This window comes from Tamandua tetradactyla, chromosome 21 (genome assembly GCF_023851605.1).
Source record: "Tamandua tetradactyla isolate mTamTet1 chromosome 21, mTamTet1.pri, whole genome shotgun sequence".
NCBI lineage: Eukaryota > Metazoa > Chordata > Mammalia > Pilosa > Myrmecophagidae > Tamandua > Tamandua tetradactyla.
Genome location: NC_135347.1, coordinates 53,273,277 through 53,297,324, shown reverse-complemented (window position 1 = coordinate 53,297,324; position 24,048 = coordinate 53,273,277). Strand labels below are relative to the sequence as shown.

At 35.0% G+C, this 24,048-nt stretch overlaps 1 protein-coding gene across 10 annotated transcripts in view; it reads left to right on the top strand.

The window, feature by feature from the left end:
* The window catches only part of SCAMP1 (secretory carrier membrane protein 1), a 161,585-nt gene extending 144,308 nt beyond the window's left edge, over positions 1 to 17,277 (top strand). For all 10 annotated transcript variants that reach the window (XM_077139352.1, XM_077139356.1, XM_077139354.1 and 7 more), the window contains 2 exons: positions 3,010 to 3,127; positions 15,911 to 17,277. In XM_077139352.1, coding sequence (XP_076995467.1) covers positions 3,010 to 3,127; positions 15,911 to 16,075 — 283 coding nt within the window. In that variant the 3' untranslated portion in view covers positions 16,076 to 17,277. The remainder of the gene's footprint in view (positions 1 to 3,009; positions 3,128 to 15,910) is intronic.
* The last annotated feature ends 6,771 nt before the right edge of the window (positions 17,278 to 24,048 follow it).

Genomic DNA, 24,048 nt, shown 5'->3' with positions numbered 1-24,048 from the left:
TTCTCTCATTCCCCTTTTGGTCAAGAAGACTTTCTCAATCCTATGATGCTGGGTCCTGGCTAATCTCTGGGAGTTATGTCCTACATTGCCAGGGAGATTTATACCCCTGGGAATCAAGTCCAGCATGGGGGAAAGGGCAGTGAGTTCACCTGCGGAGTTGGCTTAGAGAAAGAGAGGCCATATTTGAGCAACAAAAGAGATTCTCTGGAGGTGACTCTTAGGCATAATTATAAATGGGCTTAGCTTCTTCTTTAAAGGAATAAGTTTTCATGGGGGTGAGCCCCAAGATTGACGGCTCAGCCTATTGAATTGATTGTCTTAACTGCTTGTGAGAATATCAGAAATTCCTCCAACGAGAAAGTTTAATATTTCTTCCTTTCTCCTCAGCCCCCTTCCAAGTCGACATAGCTAATATTTTTCATGCTCTGCCCAAATTACTCTGGGATGTATCAGGGCATCACACTAACCTGTACAAACCAACATGATCTCATTCCCTAGTCAGTATTCCAGGTAAATAAACAGATCATCCATACAAGTTAAATTAGATAATGCACTATCAGAAATACAAATTTTCCACCAAATAAACACCTTTTCCTCTGGTCTCACAGAGAATTTGAAGTTTTGGCTTGTTTTTTTTTTTTCATGGGCAGGCACCAGGAATCAAACCTGGTCTCTGGCATGGCAGGTGAGAATTCTGCCACTGAATACTGCCCGAGAAGTTGAAGTTTTAAAATATAGACCATATTTTAAATACCCTGTATTCTGATTTACCTTATCCCCATCCAGATCAGCTTCATTCATATCTCTCCTTAAACTCTGGTTACTTTTTCAACTTTTTTAACAGTTGCTGTATGGAGTAATCTGACTTTCATAGCTTCAGAGCTCTAATTCTTGAGTCTCAGATGTCACACAAATACCTGAAATTCCAGGGAATGACCAGGTTGAATACAGATAGCTCAGCATTTCAGAATTTAGAAAAAACAGTTACAACTCCAGAACAGATGTGACTGCTGTAAGAGCTTACAATCTAGGGACTTTTACAATAGACCCCAACTTGATAGATAACGCGTGCTCTCAGCTTCAGTTTTCCAAGTTTGTATATTATAGTTAGTCCATATGAGTGAGGCATGATAATATATTTGTCTTTTTGTTTCTGCCATTTCATTCAGCATACTGTCCTCAAGATTCATTCACTTAGTTGTATGCCTCGCAACTTCATTATTTCTTGCTGCCAGTTAGTAGTCCATTATTACATGTATATACTATAGTTCTTCCTTCCATTGCTTGTTGATATACCCTTTGGCCACTCCATTCATTGCAAATCATGGACACTGCTGACATAAACATTAGTGTGCAAATGTCCATTCATGTCCCCACTCTCTCTTCCTCCAAATATATACCTAGCAACAGGGTTGCAGGATCATATGCAGCTCCACCCCTAGCCTCCTGTGGAGCCACCACACTGCCGTCCAAGGGGCTGCACCTCTCATTTTCCTACCAACAGTGAGTGAATAGGTACATCTCTCTCAAAATTTTCTCCAGCACTTGTTATCTCTCTGTTCATTTTTAAACAGTTTTATTCACACATCATATAGTCCAACCTAAGTAAAAAAATCAGTGGTTCCCAATATGATCACAAAGCCATGCCTTCACCACCACAATCTATATGAGGACGTTTCCTTTTCTTCTGCGAAGGATCCCATACCCCTCCCTCATATCCCCTGCTTTTTCAGAAAACCAAGATCTTGACATTGATACAGTCAAGATACAGAACATTTCCATTACCGCAAGCATCTCTCATGTTGCCCTTTTATTCTTACTTCTCTCCTACCCCCATTCTCTCCCTTAAGCCCCGACAACCTCTGATTTCTTCTTTGTTTCTATTTATTTATTGTTTCAAGAATGTTATGTAAATGAAATCATACAGTATGTAACATTTGAGGATTGTCCCCTCCCCCCAACGCAGCATTATTCTCTGGAGATTCATGCAGATTGTTGCATGTATCAGTAGTTCATTCATTTTTATTACTGAGTAGTATTCTGTGGAGTGTATGTACTGTAGTTTGTTTAATCATTCAGCTGTTAAAGGAGATCTTTATTGTTTCCTGTTTGGGTCTGTTACAAATTAAGCTGCTATAAACATTTGTGAACAGGTTTTTGTGTGAGTATAAATTTTCATTTCTCTGGGATAAATGCCCAAGAGTATAATTGTTGGGTCATATGGAAATTACATGTTTTTTTTTTTTTTTTTTAAAGAAACTGACAGACATTTTCAGAATAGCTGTGCATTTTATATTCCGCTTACAATGCATGAAATATCCTGTTTTTTCATATTCTTATCAGCATTTGGCACTTCACTTTTTTTTTAACCATTCTGTTGGTGTGTAGAGCCATCTTATTGTAGTTTCAGTTTGTATTTGCCTAATACCTAAGAGCTGCATAACTCTCCATGTGCTTCCTTCCATTACGTTCCTCATGGTGAAATGTTTCTTCAAGTTTTTTTTGCCTGTTTTGTAATTGAATTACTTTTTACTGCTGAGTTTTAAGAATTGTTTATATATTGTAGGTGCTAATCCTTTCTCGGATATGAGGTTTGCAATTATTTTTGTCCATATTCATCAATTTTAAATAAGCATTTAGAAGAAGGAATAATGAACTCATAGGATTAAAAAAGGTAGTATAGTCTAGTGATAACACTTAAGCCTTTGGAGTTTAAATTTGGGTTTGAATTCAGACTGTACCGTTTATTAGTTGTATGACCTTGGGCGGGTTAATAAAAATCTCTCTGTGACTAGTGTCTTTACTTGTGACTAGTTTCCTTACTTTTAAAATAGAGATTAAAAACAGCATCTGTTTTATGGGGTTGTTATGAGAATTAAGTGAATACATGTAAAGAACTGAAACAGCACCTGGCTCATAGTGCTAAAATTGGCTAGCTGTTATGTTATTTTGTAAAAGTATGCATTAACTTATTTGCCTCGTTACGCTTGTCTTTTTATTTCTTCATAGTGGTTGGATTTCATCCCTTACTGGTCTCAACAAAAATATTCCTGTTGGAATCATGATGATAATCATAGCAGCACTTTTCACAGCATCGGCTGTCATCTCATTAGTTATGTTTAAAAAGGTAGGTGAAATTTTATGTCTGTAAATTTTAATAGTGAACCTGATGTTCAGATTCTTATTTTCCCATTTTGCTCTTAATTTACTTTAATCTCGAGCAATTTTGTTGCTCTCGTACAAGTTTACTCTTTGAGGATTACCCTTTACAACTAAAAGTTATGCATCAATATGTTTTATAAAATTGCATTACATTTTTAACTTCCTATAAAAATAGAATATTTTAAAAATCCTATTATAAGCTGGTTTCTTTTCTAGATTGACTAGTCAACCTCATTTTTTTTCTTTGCATTATTGATACATTCTGATTTCTTTCTTTACATATGAAGAATATCAGCCTAATTTAAGTAAAACTATTGTGTGGTGTGTACATTTTATCCGTATTTAAAATGTAAAGACACAATTACTAAAGAATATAAAGTGAGTAATGAAAGGCTAAAGCTGAGTTATGAGATGAATTTTGTCTTTAGTAACTGCTCAGTTATCTTGCCTATATTTCTTATAGAATTTCCATGACTGTTTTCACAGCCTTAAAGAAAATCATTATATAGGTTAGGAGAGAAATCACTGTTTTTGTTTGTTTATTTTAAAGTTTCGTTGTGTCTTGGATATGTAGTGTTGATATTCTACTTTGTGCAAATATGATATAGAAACCCTGGGAGTAACACCTCTGTTTAAAATAGTAAAGACTTTTTCGTGGATCTCACTTCAAACAAAAATCCTCAGAACATTTTTTTTTCTTTTACTTTTTACTGTCAGTGAAGTCAAGAATGTGTATGATGAATACATACAAATAATTGCACTTATTTAAAACACTTTGCACTCTTGAAATACTTTACTTACTCATTTCTTTCTTTTCAGGATCCTAGGAAGGCTGGAGTGTATCTTTCTGTCCATATTTTTGCTAATCATTTTTTCTCTTAAAAGCCTCTATTCTGAATAAAACACGCATACTATTGATACTTAGCTTTCTAACATCGCTAAATCATATGGTCTTTTTTTCACTTTTCTTCCTCTTTGACCTTGGCAGCCTTCCACACCACTCTTCCTTGAAATATTATCTTTCCACAGGTGACCACTCTTCCTTGAAATATTATCTTTCCTTGACCTTTATAATTGTGTTCTCATTCAAATGCCTTTGAGGTTATTTCTTTATCCATTTCTTTGTCCAGCTCATAATTAGATGTCTTTCTATACATGATCAACTTTCTGATCATTGTGCTATATAGTATTTTTCCTTGGGAATTTCATTCTCCCTCATTGCTTCACCCAAATAACCTATAATCTTGGAGTTGGAAGAGATGCTGCTTTGCATAAATCTTTAGTTGTGTCTTCAACTGCCTGTTTTAATCTCCAATTGATTGGCATCATCATCTCACAGACAGCACTATAAATTCATCAGTTTCTTCTCAGAACTAACTTTTCTTCCAAATGCTCTGATTCATATTCAAGAAACATTTGTTAAGACCACATATTATGTGACTCCATTGAAATGAAATGTTACGAATAGGCAAATCTATAGAAATAGAAAGTAGATTTGTGGTTGCCTAGGCTTGGAGAATGGGGGTGAGGAGTGAGTGCTAATGGTTATAGAATTTCTCTTGGGGTAATGAAAATGTTCTAAAATTAGATAGTATAGATAATGTATTAACAACTTTGTGAATATACAAAAAACCATTGAATTGTACACATTAATATGGTAAATTGGTATGGCATGTGTATTATAGATCAGTGAAGCCATTTTAAAAGACATGTAATGAGTACCTGCTATAAATGAGATGTGCTAAGCACCTTTTAATGAGATTCTATTTAACATTTATGTCAGCACTGTGGCTGTTTAGTCAGTGCTTCTACTACATTTTTTAGTCACTTTCTTAGATACTTTATTTATTCATATCTTTTCCATCTTTTTCTTTCTTTCCATTCCCAGTCTCAGCTAATCTAGAATTTTTTTTTTACTTTTCACTCAGCTGTGCCCCTTTTGCAGTCCATTTCATATGTAGTTACTATGTTAATCTAAAAAGCAAATAAAAAGAAAAATAACCAGCACTATGAAGATTTTTGAAGTGGGCTTGGAGTTGGGCAATGTGATTTTGGCAGTGGTGGGAAGTAGGGCTAATGGTAGATATTTCACACTCTTGGATCCAGTTTTTTTACTCTAGTCAAACTGTACTATTCAGTTTCTTCAAATGAATTGTGTACATTCCATTATTCAGTTTTTGTTCATGCTATGCCCCTGGGTTACCTCATATTTTCTTACAGTTGAAGACTTTCTAGTGCATTTTCAAGGCTTAACTCAGATATTGCTGTCTCCTTCACAGAATCTTTCTCATTATCCTATGTCTTAGGGATATATCATCCTTTATTTTCTTGGAGCACTTACTGTCTGTATTATTTAATGCGGGACATGGGCACAAGCCACTTTATATACCATGTATTGCACATGTTCTGTGTAGCTAGTTTGTTAAGCCACTCCAGGGTGATTGTGTCTTTTGCCATAGGAGTCAAGTGAGAAGAGCAGGGACTATGGAATCACACAACTCAGGTCAAAATTCTGGTGCCTTCACTTAAAACTGTGTAAGCTGAGGCAGGCTTCTGTAACCCCTTTGATTTAGCATCTTCATCCGTACTCAGAGCAGGGACCTCGTGTGTATGTTTTCCTTTTGTATTCACTACATCTAGAATAGTGACTGGCATGTGAGAGGCACGCCAATATTAGTTAAATGAATAAATGATGGAAATAACTACTTTCTAGGGTTGTTGTGAGAATTAAATGCAATAATTAATGTAATTGCCTCCTCAGACTTAATTTCCTTTCTGACTATCTTGACTCATTTATCATTTTATCTTCAGGATCTGGTTTAATGTCTAATTTTATTTAGTAAGTGCCTGGATCAGTCAAGGTTCTATCAAAGAAACAGAACCAGTAGGATATATATATATATTTAAACTTTTGGAGAATATTATCCAAATGTATTATTGGGGTGTTTTATAAAACTAGAACTATAATAAATTTAGAGTAAAAAAGAGGATCTTGTGGTGTGTTGAAAGTTTATTCATTAGATAACTATTTTTTAAGCACATGTTATGGGCCAGGCACTGTGCTGTGAATGAGCTCAAGGAGTTCATATTCTTATGTGGGAAATAAACAAATGAATAGGCACCACATTCCAGTGGTTTAATGTATCTTATAGGGGAAAGTATAAGGAGCACATAGAATGGATGACTAACATAGTTTTGGAGGTCATTTTAAGTAATGACGTCTTAAGTAATGCTTCAACTGAGAGAATAATGAGTTGGCGTTATCTAAAGAAAGGGATAAGGGGGAAAGGATAAGTAGGTTACCAGGTTGTGGGACTATCATGTTCATATCTAGTTGCAGGAAATAACATGGCAAATTCAGGGAATTAAAAGTTGTCCAGAGTGAATGGGAAATAAAATTGGTGCATGAGTCAGGGCAGGGAAGAAAATGGGGAGTTGGTGGTGGAGGGTAGGGGAAGATGAGGCTAGACAGGTAAGCTGTATCCTGCTGAGTCTTGTAAACTAGGAAACCTTGTTAAGAAGTCTGGGTTTTTTCCAAAGAGTGGTGAAGAGGAATCAAAGAATTTTAAGGAAGATAGTAGTTGAATTGATTAGATTTGGGCTTTAGAAGAATTATTCTGAAACAGATTTGGAATTTGTTGGACAGGGGTTTGGCAGGAGGAAAAAATAAGACTAGGAGACATAGGATACTGGTTAGTGATGAGAGTGGCATAAGCTTAGGAACTGACAGTAGAGAATGAGCAGGTTGTTACTGATTCGACTTGGGGATTGAAAGTGGGGAATAGTCAAGGGTGACATCTAGATTTCTAGCTTCTTGACCATTCAGAAAGAGAGAATATAGGAAGAAGAGCAGATTTGAGGATCAAGATGATTTCACCTTTGAATGGAGAGTTTAAAATGCTGGTGAGGCTTTAAAATGTAAATACTTGGTAGACTTTTATGTATGGAAGTTGGGAGCAAAGGAAAGAGCTTTAGGCAGATTTCTAGATTTGGGAATGACCAACTTCTTGATGGTAAGTGAATCCCAGGAAGTATATATGTAGTGAGAAGAGGGTCTAGAGCAGAACACTACCAGTATTTAAGAATCTGCTGTGAGGAAGGTGTGAGAAGATTTTAAGCATTGGTGGTAGAGGGATGAGGATTATGTGGCACTGTGATTAATAGAGTCTTGTTGCTAAAAAGCCAGGTTACATGTTAGATAAGGGTGTGGAGAAGCAGCTACTGTGTAATTGTACTGTGTGGCTCACTCTGAATCTTTTGGCTTGCAGTTTCTTTTGTTTTGCTTTTTTTCCTCTTCCATTTTCCAAATAGACAATTTTTCAGTATCCATCCCATGAATGGAAAACTGTTAGAGCTGTGCTTATCATGTGCCAGTCTTTCAAAAAAAAAAAAATATATATGACTGCACCGTAACTAAGATAAAAAGTATTGATATGAGAGTTATGCAACTCTGCTGTTTTGGTTGACTGTTTTCTTTATTTTGTAGTAAAACAAGTTACCATTTACCTCTTTTTACGTGGGTTCACTTTAAGTTGACACTGTACAAATCTCAACTTCTCTAATTCTCATATTCTTTGCCTGTGAAATGAGTTTAAATGAGATTGTTTTCTGTATCATTTTTATGAAGTACAATAAATGAGGATAAGCCAACATAAAATTTGAGCCAGCTTTCATATTTGTAAAGGCAAACATTTTCCTTAATATGATAGAAATTAAGATCCAATTAAAAACATCTGATTTTTATTTTTATTTTTTTTAACTTTCTTTTCCATACTTGCTCAAAACCGGCTTAAAAAAAAAAATCCTTTGAGGAGGTGTGTAGCCATAATTTATAACCACTAGGGGTCAGGTTCTTCATGAACAGTAATGCCCTCTAAAAGTTACCTGTGTACACTATTTTGGCTCTAGAATTGTGGGATGTTATTAGGCTCTTCTGTCATTCCAGCCCCAGTTTAAATTTATGGTATAAATTTATTTCAATTGAAATGAATAAAAATTTGAGAATTTTGTTGGCTGTCTGAAATATTGTATAATTGGAGTGTAATCATTGGTGTATAGAGTGCCCAGTATGAGCACTGTGGTATCTTTCCTTCCCCATAATGTCTTCTTACAGTCCAAATCTCAAATGATAGAAATGTAGGGGTATCTGTCTCTTGTACCTCTTCATAGAGAAGGGAATGGTTCAATCCTTATCTTTGCAAGTAGATTTAAATTTTTTCTCAGGTTATTTCCAGATTTTTTTCTTTTTTAATGTCTTCTGTCAATAGTAAACTCTTGATAAAAATTAAATAATGGTTTCGGGCTCAGGGGGAGATATTGTAAATGAGTCAGATAACAATAAATGAATGAGTCGCAGAAGACTGTCCTGTCATGGGGATCCCAAATTTCCCCCTTCTTTTAGTTAGTAAAAGCTGGAATAATAATATAGAAGAGATAAATAGATAATACATAGCTCAAATTCCTTTTGGTACTTAGTTTTGAATTAGCTCTTCCATGAAATTAAAAAAAATTCTTAGACATATATGTCCACATTAAAATAGTTAATTTTCTTGTACTTCAGAAGAATTTTAGAGGAAAAATTCATTTCCTAAAATAAGTAGTTTCTTTAAGTGCTTTTAATTAAATTTTAAAAATGAAAAAAATTTATTTACAAAATTGCCTATTTTATTTTACATATATTATTTTAATTTGTGTGGGAGTGTAAAATTTGGGTTTATCATCCAGAATAATGACAGTTAAACCTCATTTATTAGTTAAATTGATGTTTTATAGCTACTTTGTGAAGTGCATAGTACGCTTCATAAAGCTATTCTATTATATAAAATGATAGTCATCTTAGATTAAAGGTGATTTTCACTTTCTCTGAAAGCACTATTATTGCTTACCTCTATTTTTGCTTTATTTTGAACCTAGGACAGAAATCTGATAGTTTTACTGTACTATTTTTTAGTCACAAAGAGGCAGGCATGTTGCTTTTCTTTCTCTGTCTCTTTTCACTCTCTCAGAACCATACATTACTGTATTCCTAATCAGTCTTTTCTGATTTGTATATAATTAAGATATGATTAGGATATAATTTGGATATGATTAGGAATAAATTCCAGATGATTCACATTGCCTATTACAGCCTTTGCCACATTCCATAAGTTCTGCTATGTTGTATTCCCTTTTTCATTCGCCTCCACATAGCTACTGATTTCTCTAGCAATTTCTTTTTTAATCCACTGGTTGTTTAAGAGTATGTTATTTCATTTCCATATATTTGTGAAAGTTCTCGTTCTTTGGTGGTTATTGATACCCAGCTTCATTCCATTGGGATCAGAGAACGGGATTTGAATAATTTCGGTGTTTCAAAATTTATTAAGACCTGTTGTGTGCCCCAGCATATATCAATCCTGGAGAATGTTCCATGAACACTAGAGAAGAATGTATATCCTGGTGTTTTGGGGTGCAGTAACCTATCTATCTCTGTTAGGTCTAATTCATTTATCAAGTTGTTTAATTTCTCTGTTTCTTTGCTAATCTTCTGTCTAGTTGCTCTATTTATAGAGGCGAGTGGTGTATTGAAGTCTCCTACTATTATTGTTGAAACGTCTATCGCTCCCTTTAGTTTTTCTGATGTGTGTCTCATGTACTTTGGAGCTCCTTGATCAGAAGCATAAACACTTCTGATTGTTATTTCTTCTTGGTTCATTGTCCCTTTTATTAATATATAGTGTCCTTCTTTGTTTCTTATGATGTCTTTACATTTAAAGTCATTTTGTCTCATATTGGTATAGCTACTTCTGTTTTCTTTAGATTACAGCTTGCGTGGAACATCTTTTCCTATCCTTCCATTTTCAGTGTATCCTTGTGTCTAGGATGAGTCTCTTATAAGCAGCATATCTGGATTGTATTTCTTGATCCATTCTGCCAATCTGTATCTTTTAATTGGTAAATTTAGTGTGTTAACACTGAGTTGTAACTGAAAAGACATTTCTTAAATCTACCATTTTATATTTTGGATTTTATTTGTCAGATCTATATATTCTTTCCCCTTTTTCTCTTTTTATCCTTTAAGTTACCCTTACTGGTACTCTTTAATTCTGTGCCTTCCTCTAGACCTCCCTCTCCTGTCTTTTTTATTTTTCAACTGGCAGAACTCCCTTTAATATTTCTTGTAGTGTCGGTCTCTTTTTGACAGATTTTTTCAGGATTTGTTAGTCTGTGAAAATTTTAATCCCTCAGTTTTGAAGGACAGTTTGGCTGGATACAGAATTCTTGGCTGGAAGTCTTTCTCTTTCAGGATCTTAAGTATGTCGTATCATTGCTTTCTCACCTCCATAGTGTCAGTTGAGTAGTCTGAGCTCAGTTGAATGTGGTTACCCTTGTATGTAGTAGATTGTTTTCTCTTGCTGCTTTCAGGATTTTCTGCTTCTGTTCAACATTTGACAGACTGATTAGCATGTATTTTGGAGAAGACCTATTTTGATTTATCCTATTGGAATTCATTTAGCTTCTTTGACTTGCATATTTATGTCCTTTATAAGGGTTGGGAAGTTTTCCCCCCTTATATCCTGAACTAATCTTCCTAGCCCTTTACTCTTCTCTTCTCCTTTTGGGACACCAATGATTCTTATATTTGTATACTTTGTTTTGTCCGTTTTCCTGAGATCCAATTCAAATATTTCCATCTTTTTTTGCCATTTGCTGTTTTGAGTATTTGAAATCGGTTGTCCTGTCCTCTAGTTTGCTTATTCTTTCTTCTACCTCTTCAGAGCTGCTGTTGTGTCTCCAGTATGTTTTTTATTTGGCCTATAGCATCCTATTTATTCTGTCTATTCTTTCACATTTCTCTTTATGCTCTTCTAGTGTCTTCTTGATCTCCTTTAGGTCATTAGCCATCCCATTTATTTTGTTTAGTAGAGTTATAGTTAGTTGTTCCAACTTCTTTGTTTTCTCTGGTGTTTTAATTTGGTCATTAGCCTGGGCTATATCTGTGTGCGTCATGATATGCTTAGTGATCTTTTGCAGTCTTTGTGACACGCAGATCTCTTGATTGGTTTCCTTTGGAAGTTGATTTCCTTCAGTAGTCTAAAGCCTTGTATTTGTGGGCTGAATGTGGAGCAAGATGCAGGACGCGGGGCAGGACGCAGCAGTGTGGTGATGAGTTGCAGCACAGTTGCAGGACGCAGCAGTGTGGTGATGAGTTGCAGCACAGTTATAGGCATACGTCGGGGATGCTGTGCTGGTGCCTGTGAACATGGCCACCCAGCGATGGGGAGGCTGTAGCTGTGCGGCTGCACCGGTCTGGGTGGGCCCTGTGTGCTGGTTTAGGTGTGGACCCCTTTGTGTGCATGCACAGAGCTCAGGGCAGTGGTTCAGCATTGCCCCTGAATGGGCTGGGGGTGAATATAGCCCAGCTGCACAGTTCAGCGCTTGCCCAGAGCTACAGGGCATAACGGGGGGCTGTGCACATACATGTGCAGATCTGGGAGAGCCGTAAACTTATATGCTTGTGTGCAGCGCTCAGGGGATCGGGGTGGGATTGCATCACTGTATGGGGTCGGGGTGGGTGTAGCCGGGTATTGAGGTAAGTGCCCGTAGCCTTTATGTGCTGTCGACCACCTGCCAGGGGCAGAGACTGGGAAGTAGGGCCTGAGAGGGGTGGGGCGAGACTAGTTTTGTAGGAGAGGTGGGTTGGGCTGGGCAGGCGTGTGCACGTCTTGGGATGGTGCTGGGGGGTGGAAAGGTGCGCAAGGGGTTGGCAGGGCAGGGGCGCTTGGAGCAGGGGTTTGGGAGCGGGTGAGGGGGTTCAGGTACATGGGGTGTGGGGTGATTCGCAGGTCATGGGGCAGTGCTGGTGAGGGTAGCACATTCAAGGAACACGACTTACTTCCTGGTCCCCATCTCACTGTCTGTGCATTCCTGAGAGCTCAGGGCTTCTGCATTAGGATGTTTGTACCAGCCAGATGGTCTCTGGTTCTCTGCTTCTCAGTTCCTCAGCTTTTGCAATCAGGACCACCCTATGTAGTGCAGAAGACTCTCCCAAGTCACTCACACCTTGGAATCACTGTTGCCCTCCTGTCCCTTCTCTAGCTGTTCCTTGGAGCAGGGTTGAACTTAACCTGTCCTAATCCACCATCTTCTGGGAACTCTCACATTGCCTATTAAAAAGCTGGTCCAAATACTTGCCATCTTTATTCAGGCAACACCCAGTAGCTACAGTAATAACTTTGAATTCCTATAAAGAATTGGAAATTCTGAGAGGGTTGTTTATATCCTGCCCTCGGTTGATGTCCTTGGTATGTTCACTTTTAAAACATTTAACCCTAAGGTGAGTATGTACTAAGCCTTTTACTTTGTAACACAGGTATAGTCTGCTAGATCAGTATTGCTATTCCATGGTAACTATTTTTTTTTAGCGAGGACAATTCTGGGCCATTTTGTTTAATCCCTAGTAGATATGAAACAAATATTCAGTGATTTCTATTGCAAGTTACTGTACTGTGTCTTTTAGGGGATGTAACGATGAGTGAAAATTAACTCCTGCCCTCAAGAACTAAAGCATATGGGGTATGATAAGGCATGTAGACAAACCCTGCAAAAAGAAACAGAATATATATGCCCTAAAAGATGTATGGGGTATTGTAGTTACTCATGAGAGGGAGAACCTCAACTAGTTTTGGCATGAAAGAGGGCCAGGCAGTATTTGATATAGGCTTTGAAGGATGGGTGGGATTTTAATGTGGTGAAACTGTGTCAGTGCTAGAGTTGTAATTTCAAGGGGTTATGGAAGGAAGACCTTCTGATCCAGAACTGCAGGCTGGAGCCTTTTTAGAGGGTTTCTAGGAAATGTTTTATTTCGATGGACAAAATTAGACTCAGAGATTCATATTTTTTTTAAAACAAAAACAAATGTGAAGAATATATATGTATATATATTTTAAAACCTCATTTGTTTTTATTTTCCAGTCTTATGAAAATAAAAATAATTTTGATATGACAGGGATCTTATATTAATATAAAAGCATGGTTTCTTGAAATGGTGTTTCGTAAGTATTAATGGAACATGTGTTTATATTGTTTTGTTTAAATTCAGTAACATAGTTCTTTATTCTCCACAATGTGGAATTTTTGTGTGTGTCATATGCCACCACTGTGTACATTAAGATTTATTTTGAACATACATTAAAGAGATAGGATACTCTTTTGGAATTTTGTGTACGTTTTAGTTATAACACGTATGCAGATATTTTTTAAAGAATTGTAATTTATATAGTATACCACATTTATATACATTTTCGTTTGATTCTTAGGAAAAGTCTGAGAGACAGGTAGGGCAACAAATATTTCTGTTTCATGGGAAGTAACCTGAAGTTTTGAGTGGTAGAGCCAGCTGGCTAGAAAGTAGCACAATCAGTTTATTACAGATCTAATGCTCTTTATGTGACATTACTAGAACTAAATATTTAGGTTAATATAACCCTTGGAAGTAGAAAAGATAGCAAGTATTTAAGTGTTTTTTTAATTATGTGATTTTTTTCTTAATTCCTAATTTTACAAGGAATATGAGTTCTCAGTGGAAATCAGTCAAAGCATGAGAGGGGAATGATATGCTTTTTGAGATGTTGATAGGGCGAGTGAAATAAAGAATACCCTTTTAACATAGTGAATTTAATATAGGATAGAGCATTGTGCACTGTGTACATATGCGGTCTTTTCCCTCTAGATGGCTCTCTGGGTCTATGTAGGATATAGAATGATTGTTGAGAAATGTGTGCTACAGAAATATCAGCTTTAATTTACCTCTTTAGTGTGGGGCTGTGAAATACATTTTAAGTTCTAATATAGTCTTTCTGAATAAAGAAGGTTTATTAGATTTCTATAATACACTTCCTTCTGGGATTTAATTGTATAAACTCACTGTGAGATAAATTTCCTGAACATAGGAATAGTAATTTATTTGTATCTTTAATTTTCCATAGAAAATTTGTTTTTTTTATAAATGAATAAAAATAATTACTTTTATGCTTATGATAATGCTGTGGTACTGGAAGAAGAGAATTGAATGGCTTACCAGCACACATACTTGCCAGTGCTGTCTTTTTCTCCGTGGTCACTTTACTCTTTGATTCACAGTGATACGGTATTTGCTTTCACTATTCTATCAAAAGCACTCAGAACTTTCTGGGTAATTTTACCTTGTCCCCTAACAAGTCTTCATTCTTTGGCATGCTTTCTTCTTTTATCTCTTTCCCCCCCTTGCTCTCCTAATGATTTCTTCTTGTTGTGATGCCTCTTAGTGGTGTCTCAGCAGGCTTCTGTGCTTGACTCTCTTCTCTTTCCACACCCTGGACAATTTCGTTTATGCCAACGTTGCAGCTACCATTTACATGCCACTGGTTTCCAAGTCTCCGACTCGAGCTCATTCCTCTTTACCTGTGTCTGGCAGGCCTGGAGTAGGTTTTCAGTAAACATTTGTTGAGTGAATGAATATTCAGGACTAAACATCTTTTTTCCTTGTGAAACCAATATGTTCTCTCCATTCTTTATCTTCTTGTAACCACTACACAGTATCCAGGCCTGACCTGAAAGGGTTCTTTGCCTTATTCTACGTTTACTCATTCCACATTCACTCTGAATTATCAGCTCATATCTAAGTTTGGGAAAAGGACTGACTCTCTGTCTTCCTGAAACCACTACACAGTATCCAAGCATGACCTGACCTGAGTGTGGTCTTTGATTTATTCTACTTTTTCTCATTCCCCATTCACTCCAAATTATCAGTTCCTGTCCAGGTTTGGGAAAAGGACTGACTTCGGGTGCACTGCCTCCTCTTCTAAATCTGTGTTGATTGCATTCAGTCAGGCTTCTCAGTCACAGGGCAGTATAATTACAGATTCACTTGTCTGTCTGTCTTCCTCTCCCCCAAGTTTGTGGGCATATAAAAAAATAAATATTTGTTCTAATTTGCTTTGTTATTATTTCCCTTTTCAAATTTGTACTAAATTGAGTGGCTACTTTTATGTATTGCTAGGCTTCATAGTTTAATTATGCAGCTTAAACTATAGCTGAAAGAAAGAATATTTTGGGGCCCTACACATTAAAATAATATGATAATGGATAATATGAAAATGATTGCCTTCTGGGAGAAGTTATAAGACTTGAATGATGAACCAGTATGGACAGGGAATTCCCAGAAGCCTTCCTTCATAAATTCTTTAGAATTTGACCATACATAAAAAGTTAAACAGTATACAGGGTAGATAGCAACAGCATATTGAAGGACATAAATATTGCTTAATACATTAAATGATAAAATACCATTTGATTATAATAGTCAGTGATGAATATGTAGCCACCATAATTATAGGTAAGATATTGTTCTCTTAGAATTGTCTGGGACAATAAATGAATGTATTAAAGTCAGATTGTCTCGTAATGTTCAAATTATTCTAATATAATGCTATAATAATTAATTGGGTACACAGAAAAATATAGCTTTTTGCAATTGGTTAAGAAGTTTTTAAATTATTTGTGGTATGGTATAGATATAATGATTTTTTCTGTATTGGGGAAAAAGGAAAAATCTGTATTAAAAGAAAATGCAATATTGTGTACTAGTGTGGTGGCTGATACTCTTGAACTTAAGCATCTTGACTAGAATCTTTTCTCTGGATAAAGTTGAAATTAATATAAGAGTGCTGAAAATGTATACATAGATGGCCACTTGTTTATCTTCTCCCACTTCTTTGTGCCTACCTAGGTACATGGACTATATCGCACAACAGGTGCTAGTTTTGAGAAGGCCCAGCAAGAATTTGCAACAGGTGTGATGTCCAACAAAACCGTCCAGACTGCAGCTGCAAATGCAGCTTCAACTGCAGCAACTAATGCAGCTCAGAATGCTTTCAAGGGTAACCAAATTTAGGAATCTTCAAACAGTAAACTGTTACCTTTTGACTGTACTTTTTCTCCACTTACTGTCTTCTATAAATATTTTTATGTTTAAAACACGGCATACACAGCATGTATATTTCCTGTTCACTTGTGCATGGGCTAAAATCAGAAAAACTTCCTTGCCTTATTACTTTACCTAATAGTTTATTTAATATTTCAGTGCCCTTTGTAGAAAAAAATATTACATGCTAAATAAATATTCTCCATATTTTTTGGGGGATGAATGTTCAGCAAATTATTTCAGTGGTGGCACACTGAAATTAATATGGTACTTATTAAAAATGCATTTAGTGTTAGCTGCAGTAGTTCTTTCAAGAATCTTTAGATGTAAGGATTACACATTGAAGCAGTAAAGTGATGCTTCATTCCTATTTCTCTGTTTATATTGAAAGAAATAGGGCAGCAGAGACTTAATGAAATTCTAAATTCGCTTGCTTTTCAGCAGTTTCAGTCACCAGTGAAGAGCCCATGTGTAGTTCATAATAGATAATGTAAATTTTATCTTTTTATTTTCTTTTAGAGTAGTTTGTATTTTGTTATCAACCTCTGATCTTGCATGGACACCAAGTTTCTTAACTGAGTTTAGTATTTTGGGTTCTGCACTGCTTATGGTTGTAGGATTTAGGGGTTGTTTATGGAATCATAGAAATTATTTTCTGTAGTTTCTTTTTTTTTGCACAGACAGGCATTGGGAATTGAACCTAGGTCTCTGGCATGGCAGGTGAGAACTCTGCCTGCTGAGCCACCGTTCAACCTGCCCTCAGTAGTTTCTTTTTTATTCTTTTTTTTTAATAAGAATTTATTGGGGTATAGTATGAAAATTTAATATAATATGCAGTGCATTATCCAAAATCAAAGGTAGTTAATTGATGGAGTAGAATTTAGTGATAATTCCTTTTATTATTTTTATTTTCAATATTCGTATCATAGAAGGATATTACTGTATGGAAACTTTGGTATTTCTTGTGGCTTACCCTTGAGGTTGAACTGAGATTGTGTTTGGCAGCTCTTTTATTTTTTGGTGTAATTTTTAACAGAGGTATTAGTCTGGCCTAACTCCATGTCTAAAAAGAGCTTACAGTATTTAAGGGATTTTTCTTTTAGACTTTTATCTCTAATGACATTAAAAAAAAAAAAAGACCCTGGCATTTCACATATACTTGAATTCCTATTGCATCTCAGTCTCAGTTTTTGAAACAGACTGAATAAATTTTTCAGCAATAAATAAATTGAAACATTTAGCTTGCACCAAGCAAGAAGATACAAATAACAGTTAAATGTATTAATTATGAAGAAAATAATATTAAAATTGTTACTATGCAGCACAGAAGTTATTCTTATAATGGTGTTGGGTTCAGACTTTGAATCATTTTCAGTGCTGATAAAATAAAGACATAAAGTCATGGTATAAACCTATGTTTTGAATGTCTTTAAGATTACAGAATGACAGGTAGTGATTTATTCAGTTTGATTTTAAATGAGGATAGCCTACTGGATTATATTATTTGAGACTACAGACCCTTTAAAAAATAGGTGCGCATAAATAGTTAAACAATTTTCATATTCTTTCTCAATGATAGAGTTAAAATGAGTTTCACACTGGGGTTGTGATGATGAGAAGATGTATTTCTTGCTATTTATACAGAAGTTCTGCATGATACTAGGTAATAGATCCATCCAGATGGTTTTTACATTTGTCATATTTGGATCTTTATTGATTTAGATATTGGGAGATATTTCTTTTATTCTGAAGAACATAGAATTCAGAGCATGAATTTAAAGCTGTTTTCACGAATATTTCTGATTGGTGATAATCTCCACCCAAATTCTCAATGATTTAAATGAATTCTAAATTTTTCAGAGTAGTAAAATGAGAATCTGTTTCATTATGTGGTTTATTGAGTGTGGATTTTACTTACATTCAAAACATTAACTTGAAAATCCAGATAAAAGATATATCATAGAGACCGTTGAAAAAACATTGAGATGCACTGAGAACTTTCCTTCAGAGTAGAAATGTTTTTCTTGTGCAGAAATCCCCAAGGGTAATGTTAGATAGCAAAGAATAGTTACAACCAACAGTATCTTTTTTGTGTGGATGGGGGGAAATGGTGTTTTAAAATCCAGTTATTTGGTTAATTTAGTGCAAGTGTGTGAGAGTAAATTATTTTTTTTAAGAACACAGATGTACATTAAAGTGATGGCAGTACCTTGTTTGATCAGGTATACAATGGGCTTTAAATTGTTATTCCTCACTGTTCTCGGAATAGCTGTCAGTAAATAGTCACGTTTTCAGTCAGCAAAAGATTAGCATTTATAGTATTTTTATACTTAATACTTAAATTAGCTGGTATCCCAAACATGAAATGGTCTTCACTAACTATACATGCCATTTTTTTCAGTTTGAAATATTAAACTGTGGATAGTTTATTTCAAAGTAAAGTTTGAATGCTGGGAAATCATTGCTTAGTGATTTGTAATTTGGGAATTGGATTATTTATCTAAGGATGTTGTATATTTTGTCGGAGTAGTACTGTGCTGCCATCATGGTACCTGTCACGGTTCTATATAAATGCCCTCCATATGTCCCTCTGTGTTGCATGTTTTCAGTGGTTTGGAAGTTTTGTATATTTATTGTATTAACACAATGTCATAAAATAAAATGCTGTTTATTGGATGTTTGTATGATTTTAAACACTTATATTTAACACTTCAGAGGCAGAAATTATGCAGAGGGATTAATGTATGTAGAAATTCTATATTTGATTTTTAGACATAATCTGGTTATAATTCTATCATGTACTAAACCAAATAAAATAATATAAAAGATTAATTAAAAACTCTCGGCCACAGAAAATGACAATTTATTCCATTAGACCTTTATAAGTAGTAGAACATGAGCTTTACTGAGCAACTTAAGGTCAAAACATACGGACTTCTTATCCGAAAGCTAGATTCAAAATGGAATATTACTTTTGTGGCTCAGATTTTTCCCTATGGTTTAAAATGGATGCCTCTTTCTTAGTATTGTATTGGTTCTATTGAACTCATGGTCTCTTTCCTACCCTCACTACCTGTTCCAGGTTTATGTATTGGTGAAAATACCTATGTGTATATTGTTGAAGTTTTCACTTGGTTATCTAGACAGTATGTTAAAATATAATCTATAATAATGTTAATGGTGAATCGTACTTTGGGAAATATATGTCAAGTTAAAATAGGAAAAGCATTTTAGATTTTCTAGATGTTATCTTAAAAAAAGTGAGTTTGGATTGTCACACAGTTTACTAGGAAAATACCTTATTCCGTTAATGAAATATAATTATCAGTTTACATTTTAGAGTGAATTTATGTTAAATTAGGTTGATTAGTTATTTCTGTAAATCATTTGTAATAGTATAATGCTTTTATAGTCATTGCTATATCATTTTCTGAAAACACTGACATTAGTATCTAATTTTACGTCTTAATTGGTAAAATCTGTGTTTAGCATGACTGTTTATGTACAGAATTTGTTATTTTGGATTTTTCTGCTGAGTATGGGTAAGAATTTCTGTTGCTATCATACACCATTTCACTGTATCTCCTTTCTTTTTTTTCACTAAGGGAAATGTTTAGACGAATTTGTTGATTCCCTGTGATTAGAGGTAAAATAAATGTGGTTAATTTAAAAATAATTGAGGTTGATTAAAAAAATTTTTTTAAATCTTGCTTTGACAGATTTTCAAGTATCTTAGTATACATTTATTTAGAATAAATGAATATGTTCAAGATATTAGAGTTGTTTTAAAATACTTGTTTATTAGACTAAAAAGTTGTATCTCAATGGTCAAGTAGTAAGAAAAAATTAAGTATTTTCACTACAATATTAGGGTACATTTAACAAAACAGCATATTGTTTGTATTGATGGGCATTTTGAATCTAATTTTAGGGTATTTAAAATCTTATTTTAGGGCTTTTTCACAGTATGTACAGAGCTAGAAAGAAGTCCATAAAAATTTTCTAATCCAGACATTGCCACTGAGATAGACAAGTATTGCCATTAGGATACCTGGCTATTTAAGATAGCTATCTCTAATTTAAAATCCTAGGAAAATAGGGAAACACTCTTATCTAGTCTTTCTCACCTTTACTGTGGGTTTCCTGTTTACAATTTAACTTTTTGTAGTTTGGGTAAGACAGAGCCTTTAACCTGTAGAATTTTCTTAGTGCTGCTCCTCTTTTTAAATGACAACGGTACATGGAAGCCAACGTGGAGCAATGCAGTGAGTCATATATTCATTTTGGTTTGTGAAATTTTGTTTATTCAAATCCCGATTCATTTTTCAGCTCATATCTTTCTGTGCTTGGCATGGCTGATAGTGGAACTAAAACACTTGTGCGTTAAAATCCATTTTATCCTTTGTGTAAAGATGCAGAAAATAGTTAATCCTTCTACCTAGTACTTTTTCATATACGTATATAAGAGGAATATTATTTCCTCTGCATTAAAATAGCCCTAATTAGTAGTATCATTTGATGCAAGTTTTATTTTAAAACTTTTTACTTATTTTCAGCACTTAATATGTAATCCTAGAATTCTTCCAGAACTCTTAGTATTTGTGAGTTAGTGATTCTCAAGATAAAGTGTAGTTGTGAACTGTTGTTAATGCTGTGAATTTGTAGTCATCACAAGTATATTGGGGCTAAGGAAAACACCCCGAAGCACTGTCTTTTATCTGTGGTCATAGTGGTTCCTATAATATTCTAGTGTCCTTCATAAAAGCCAGTCCCCCTGTGAATGTACATTGGGCATACATATCCCACATCCCTCAAATTAACTTTTTTTTTCTAAGTATGAAAGTAATATAAATCTATTTTAAAACTGTTGGAGGATATAGAAAATGATAAATAAGAAAATAATCCTCAATTCCTATTGCCTAGGAATATCATTAGTAATATATATTTTTGGCCATTCTTTTTCTATACATTTATATTTTATAGAGTTAAGGGATATAAGCAATATGGATCTTTTATCCTTTTTTCTCCTCACTTAGCATTACATTATAATGGCCTGATAATTTCATTTTTAAAATGAACTTTCTTCTTTATAAAATTAATACCCATTTCAGTACAAATTATAGAAAATATTTATGAGCAGAAAAGAGATAAAATTGCTCATAATTTTATGCCCATGAATCATGACTGTAAATACTTGATTTATATCTTTCTGTTAATTTTTTTAGGAGGACAACTTTTTCCTAAAATTCAAAAATGAGTTTGCCCTGTACATCTTTGCAGTAGATCCTTTCAGGATGTTTACCCATTTCCCAGAAGCCCCATTTCTTTGGGCCACAGAAACCCACATTGGTACTGTATGTCATTCATCTATACTGGACTTAGGTTTGGCTCATCACAGTTTTATTCTGAATATAAATTTGTCCAGACTGTACTGCTCCAGAATTTGGGAATTATGAGTATGTAACCATGTTCTGCCATGAAATAGGCATCACAAAGACAGCTGATCTGCAGTGAGAATGAAGAATGAAGCAGACAACCAAGAGATATAGAGGCAAGGACATAGAAAAGATCTTAGCTTTCCGTTTCCTTTCTGAGGCTCAACTGTTCACCCTTGTCCCATCCCATTATCCTCATAATATTCCTACCCTCCCTTCTCCCAGAGCTATATTGAGTTGGTTTGTGATTACTTTCAACTGTAGAATCTTAACTAATGCAATAATGTGTAATCTTTTTTCGTGTGTGATATAAACATACTTGAATTTTTCATGTTTCTGAATATACTTCTGTAACATTTTAATAGCTGTACAGCTCTCCATTATATGTATGGAACATAAATTATTTTTTAAGTCCTGTTCTTTAGGTTCTGAGTTTCAATGTTTTTTAAATTGTAAGTTTATCATAGAATATTATTGTTGCTAAATTTTTAAGTTCAGGCTCTTGTTCTTAGGACAAATTGCAGGGTCAAAATGTTTGCATATTCTTTAAAGATTTTTGATGTGCATTGCCAATTGCTTTCTGAAAGATTGTACCTTTTTATGCCTTCATTAGCAGTATAAAAAAGAGCTTCACCCAGCAAAGATGCTTCTGTTTGAAAAAAGTCTGTCACCTATAGTTTTGACAATTAATCAGGAAATCTGTTTTCTAAGTTTAGTGTGGTTTCCCATAGCTCATGGGTTCACCAGCATTACCTGTTTATTTTGGGGGGTTTTGCTAAATATAACGACTGTGGATGACAGAGATATCTTTCACTTCTTCAAAGCTCTAAGCTAAGATGTTTAGCAGAATGCTGTCTTTAACAGGATGGAAAATAAATAGTGGCCCTCAAGTAACCAATCTATTGAGCCTTGCTAGATAAAATTAGATGGGTTTTGACAATGATTATGTAACCCTTCAGAAAATGTAATTAAGAAAAAAAAACAGTTCTAAATGATATTAGTCCGGGCAGAGGGAAGGTTCTATTGTTTTAATTTTCTTCTAATAATAACTTTTACTTTTTGAGAGCTTACTTTATAACAACACTATACTAAATGCTTTAAACCCATTATTTAATCTCAGAAACTGCTTTTGTTTCATAGTAAACCTATGATGTAATTTCTATCATTGGCCCCATTTTTATGGAGGATTAAGAAATTACCCTAGGTAGCTTAGGATAGGTGAGGGAGAGGCAGCCTGAATCCAGTCCCCTGACTTCTGTGTGGGAATTGGATGTACCTTGCTCCAATTCCCTCTGTTCCCTGCTATCCTTCCACATTTCCAATAATTTTTGCATTCTCTAGGGACAATGGACACTAGGAAAAAATCAATAACCAAGGAAAAAATTGCAACATGTGTTTTTAGGTGAGTAACTGCTGCTTTCTCCTACATACTGATAATTTACTGAAAGGTTGTTAGCATTTATGAGTGTGTTTGGAGAAGCTTGAGTTGAGGACAAATTCTTTATATCCTTGGTTAAATTTATACTATGCTATTTGATTCTTTTTGCTGCTGTTGTAAATGGACTTTTTTCTTAATTTTTCTCTTCTGATTGTACAGCTTGTGTATAGAAATACAGTTGATTTTTTTATAAAATATTTTTATTGAGAAATCTTCACACACATACATTCCATTCATGGTGTACAATCAGTGGCTTACAATATCATCACATAGTTGTGTATTCATCACCATGATCATTTTTTAGAACATTTGTATCACTCCAGAAAAAGAAATAAAAACGAGAAAACTCATACATACCATACACCTTGCCCCTCCCTCTCATTGGCCACTAGTATTTCCATCTACCCAATTTATTTTACCCTTTGTCCCCCCCATTATTTATTTATCCATATTTTTTTACTCATCTTTCTATACCCTGGATAAAAGGAGCATCAGACACAAGGTTTGCACAATCACAGTCACATTGTAAATGTTATATCTTTATACAGTCGTCTTCAAGAATCAAGGCTACTGCAATGCAGCGCAACAGTTTCAGATACTTCCCTCCAGCCACTCCAATACACTATAAACTAAAAAGGAATATCTATATAATTCATAAGAATAACTCCCAGGATAACCTCTATACTCTGTTTGAAATCTCTCAGCCACTGAAACTTTATTTTGTCTCATTTCTCTCTTGCCCCTTTTGGTCAGTCCCTTGATGCCAGGTCCAGCCTCATCTTGGAATTTCTGTCCCACATTGCTAGGGAGATTTACACCCCTGGAAGTCATGACCCACGTAGGAGAGAGGGTAGTGAGTTCACCTGCCAGGTCAGCTCAGAGAGAATGGCCACATCTGAGCAACAAAAGAGGTCCTCTGGGGTAACTCTTAGGCCTAATTTTAAGTAGGCTTAACCTATCCTTTGCAGGAATAAGTTTCATAGGGGTAAACCTCAAGATTGAGGGCTCGGCCTATTGATTTGATTGTCCCCACTGCTTGTGAGAATATCAGAAATTCTCCAAATGGGGAA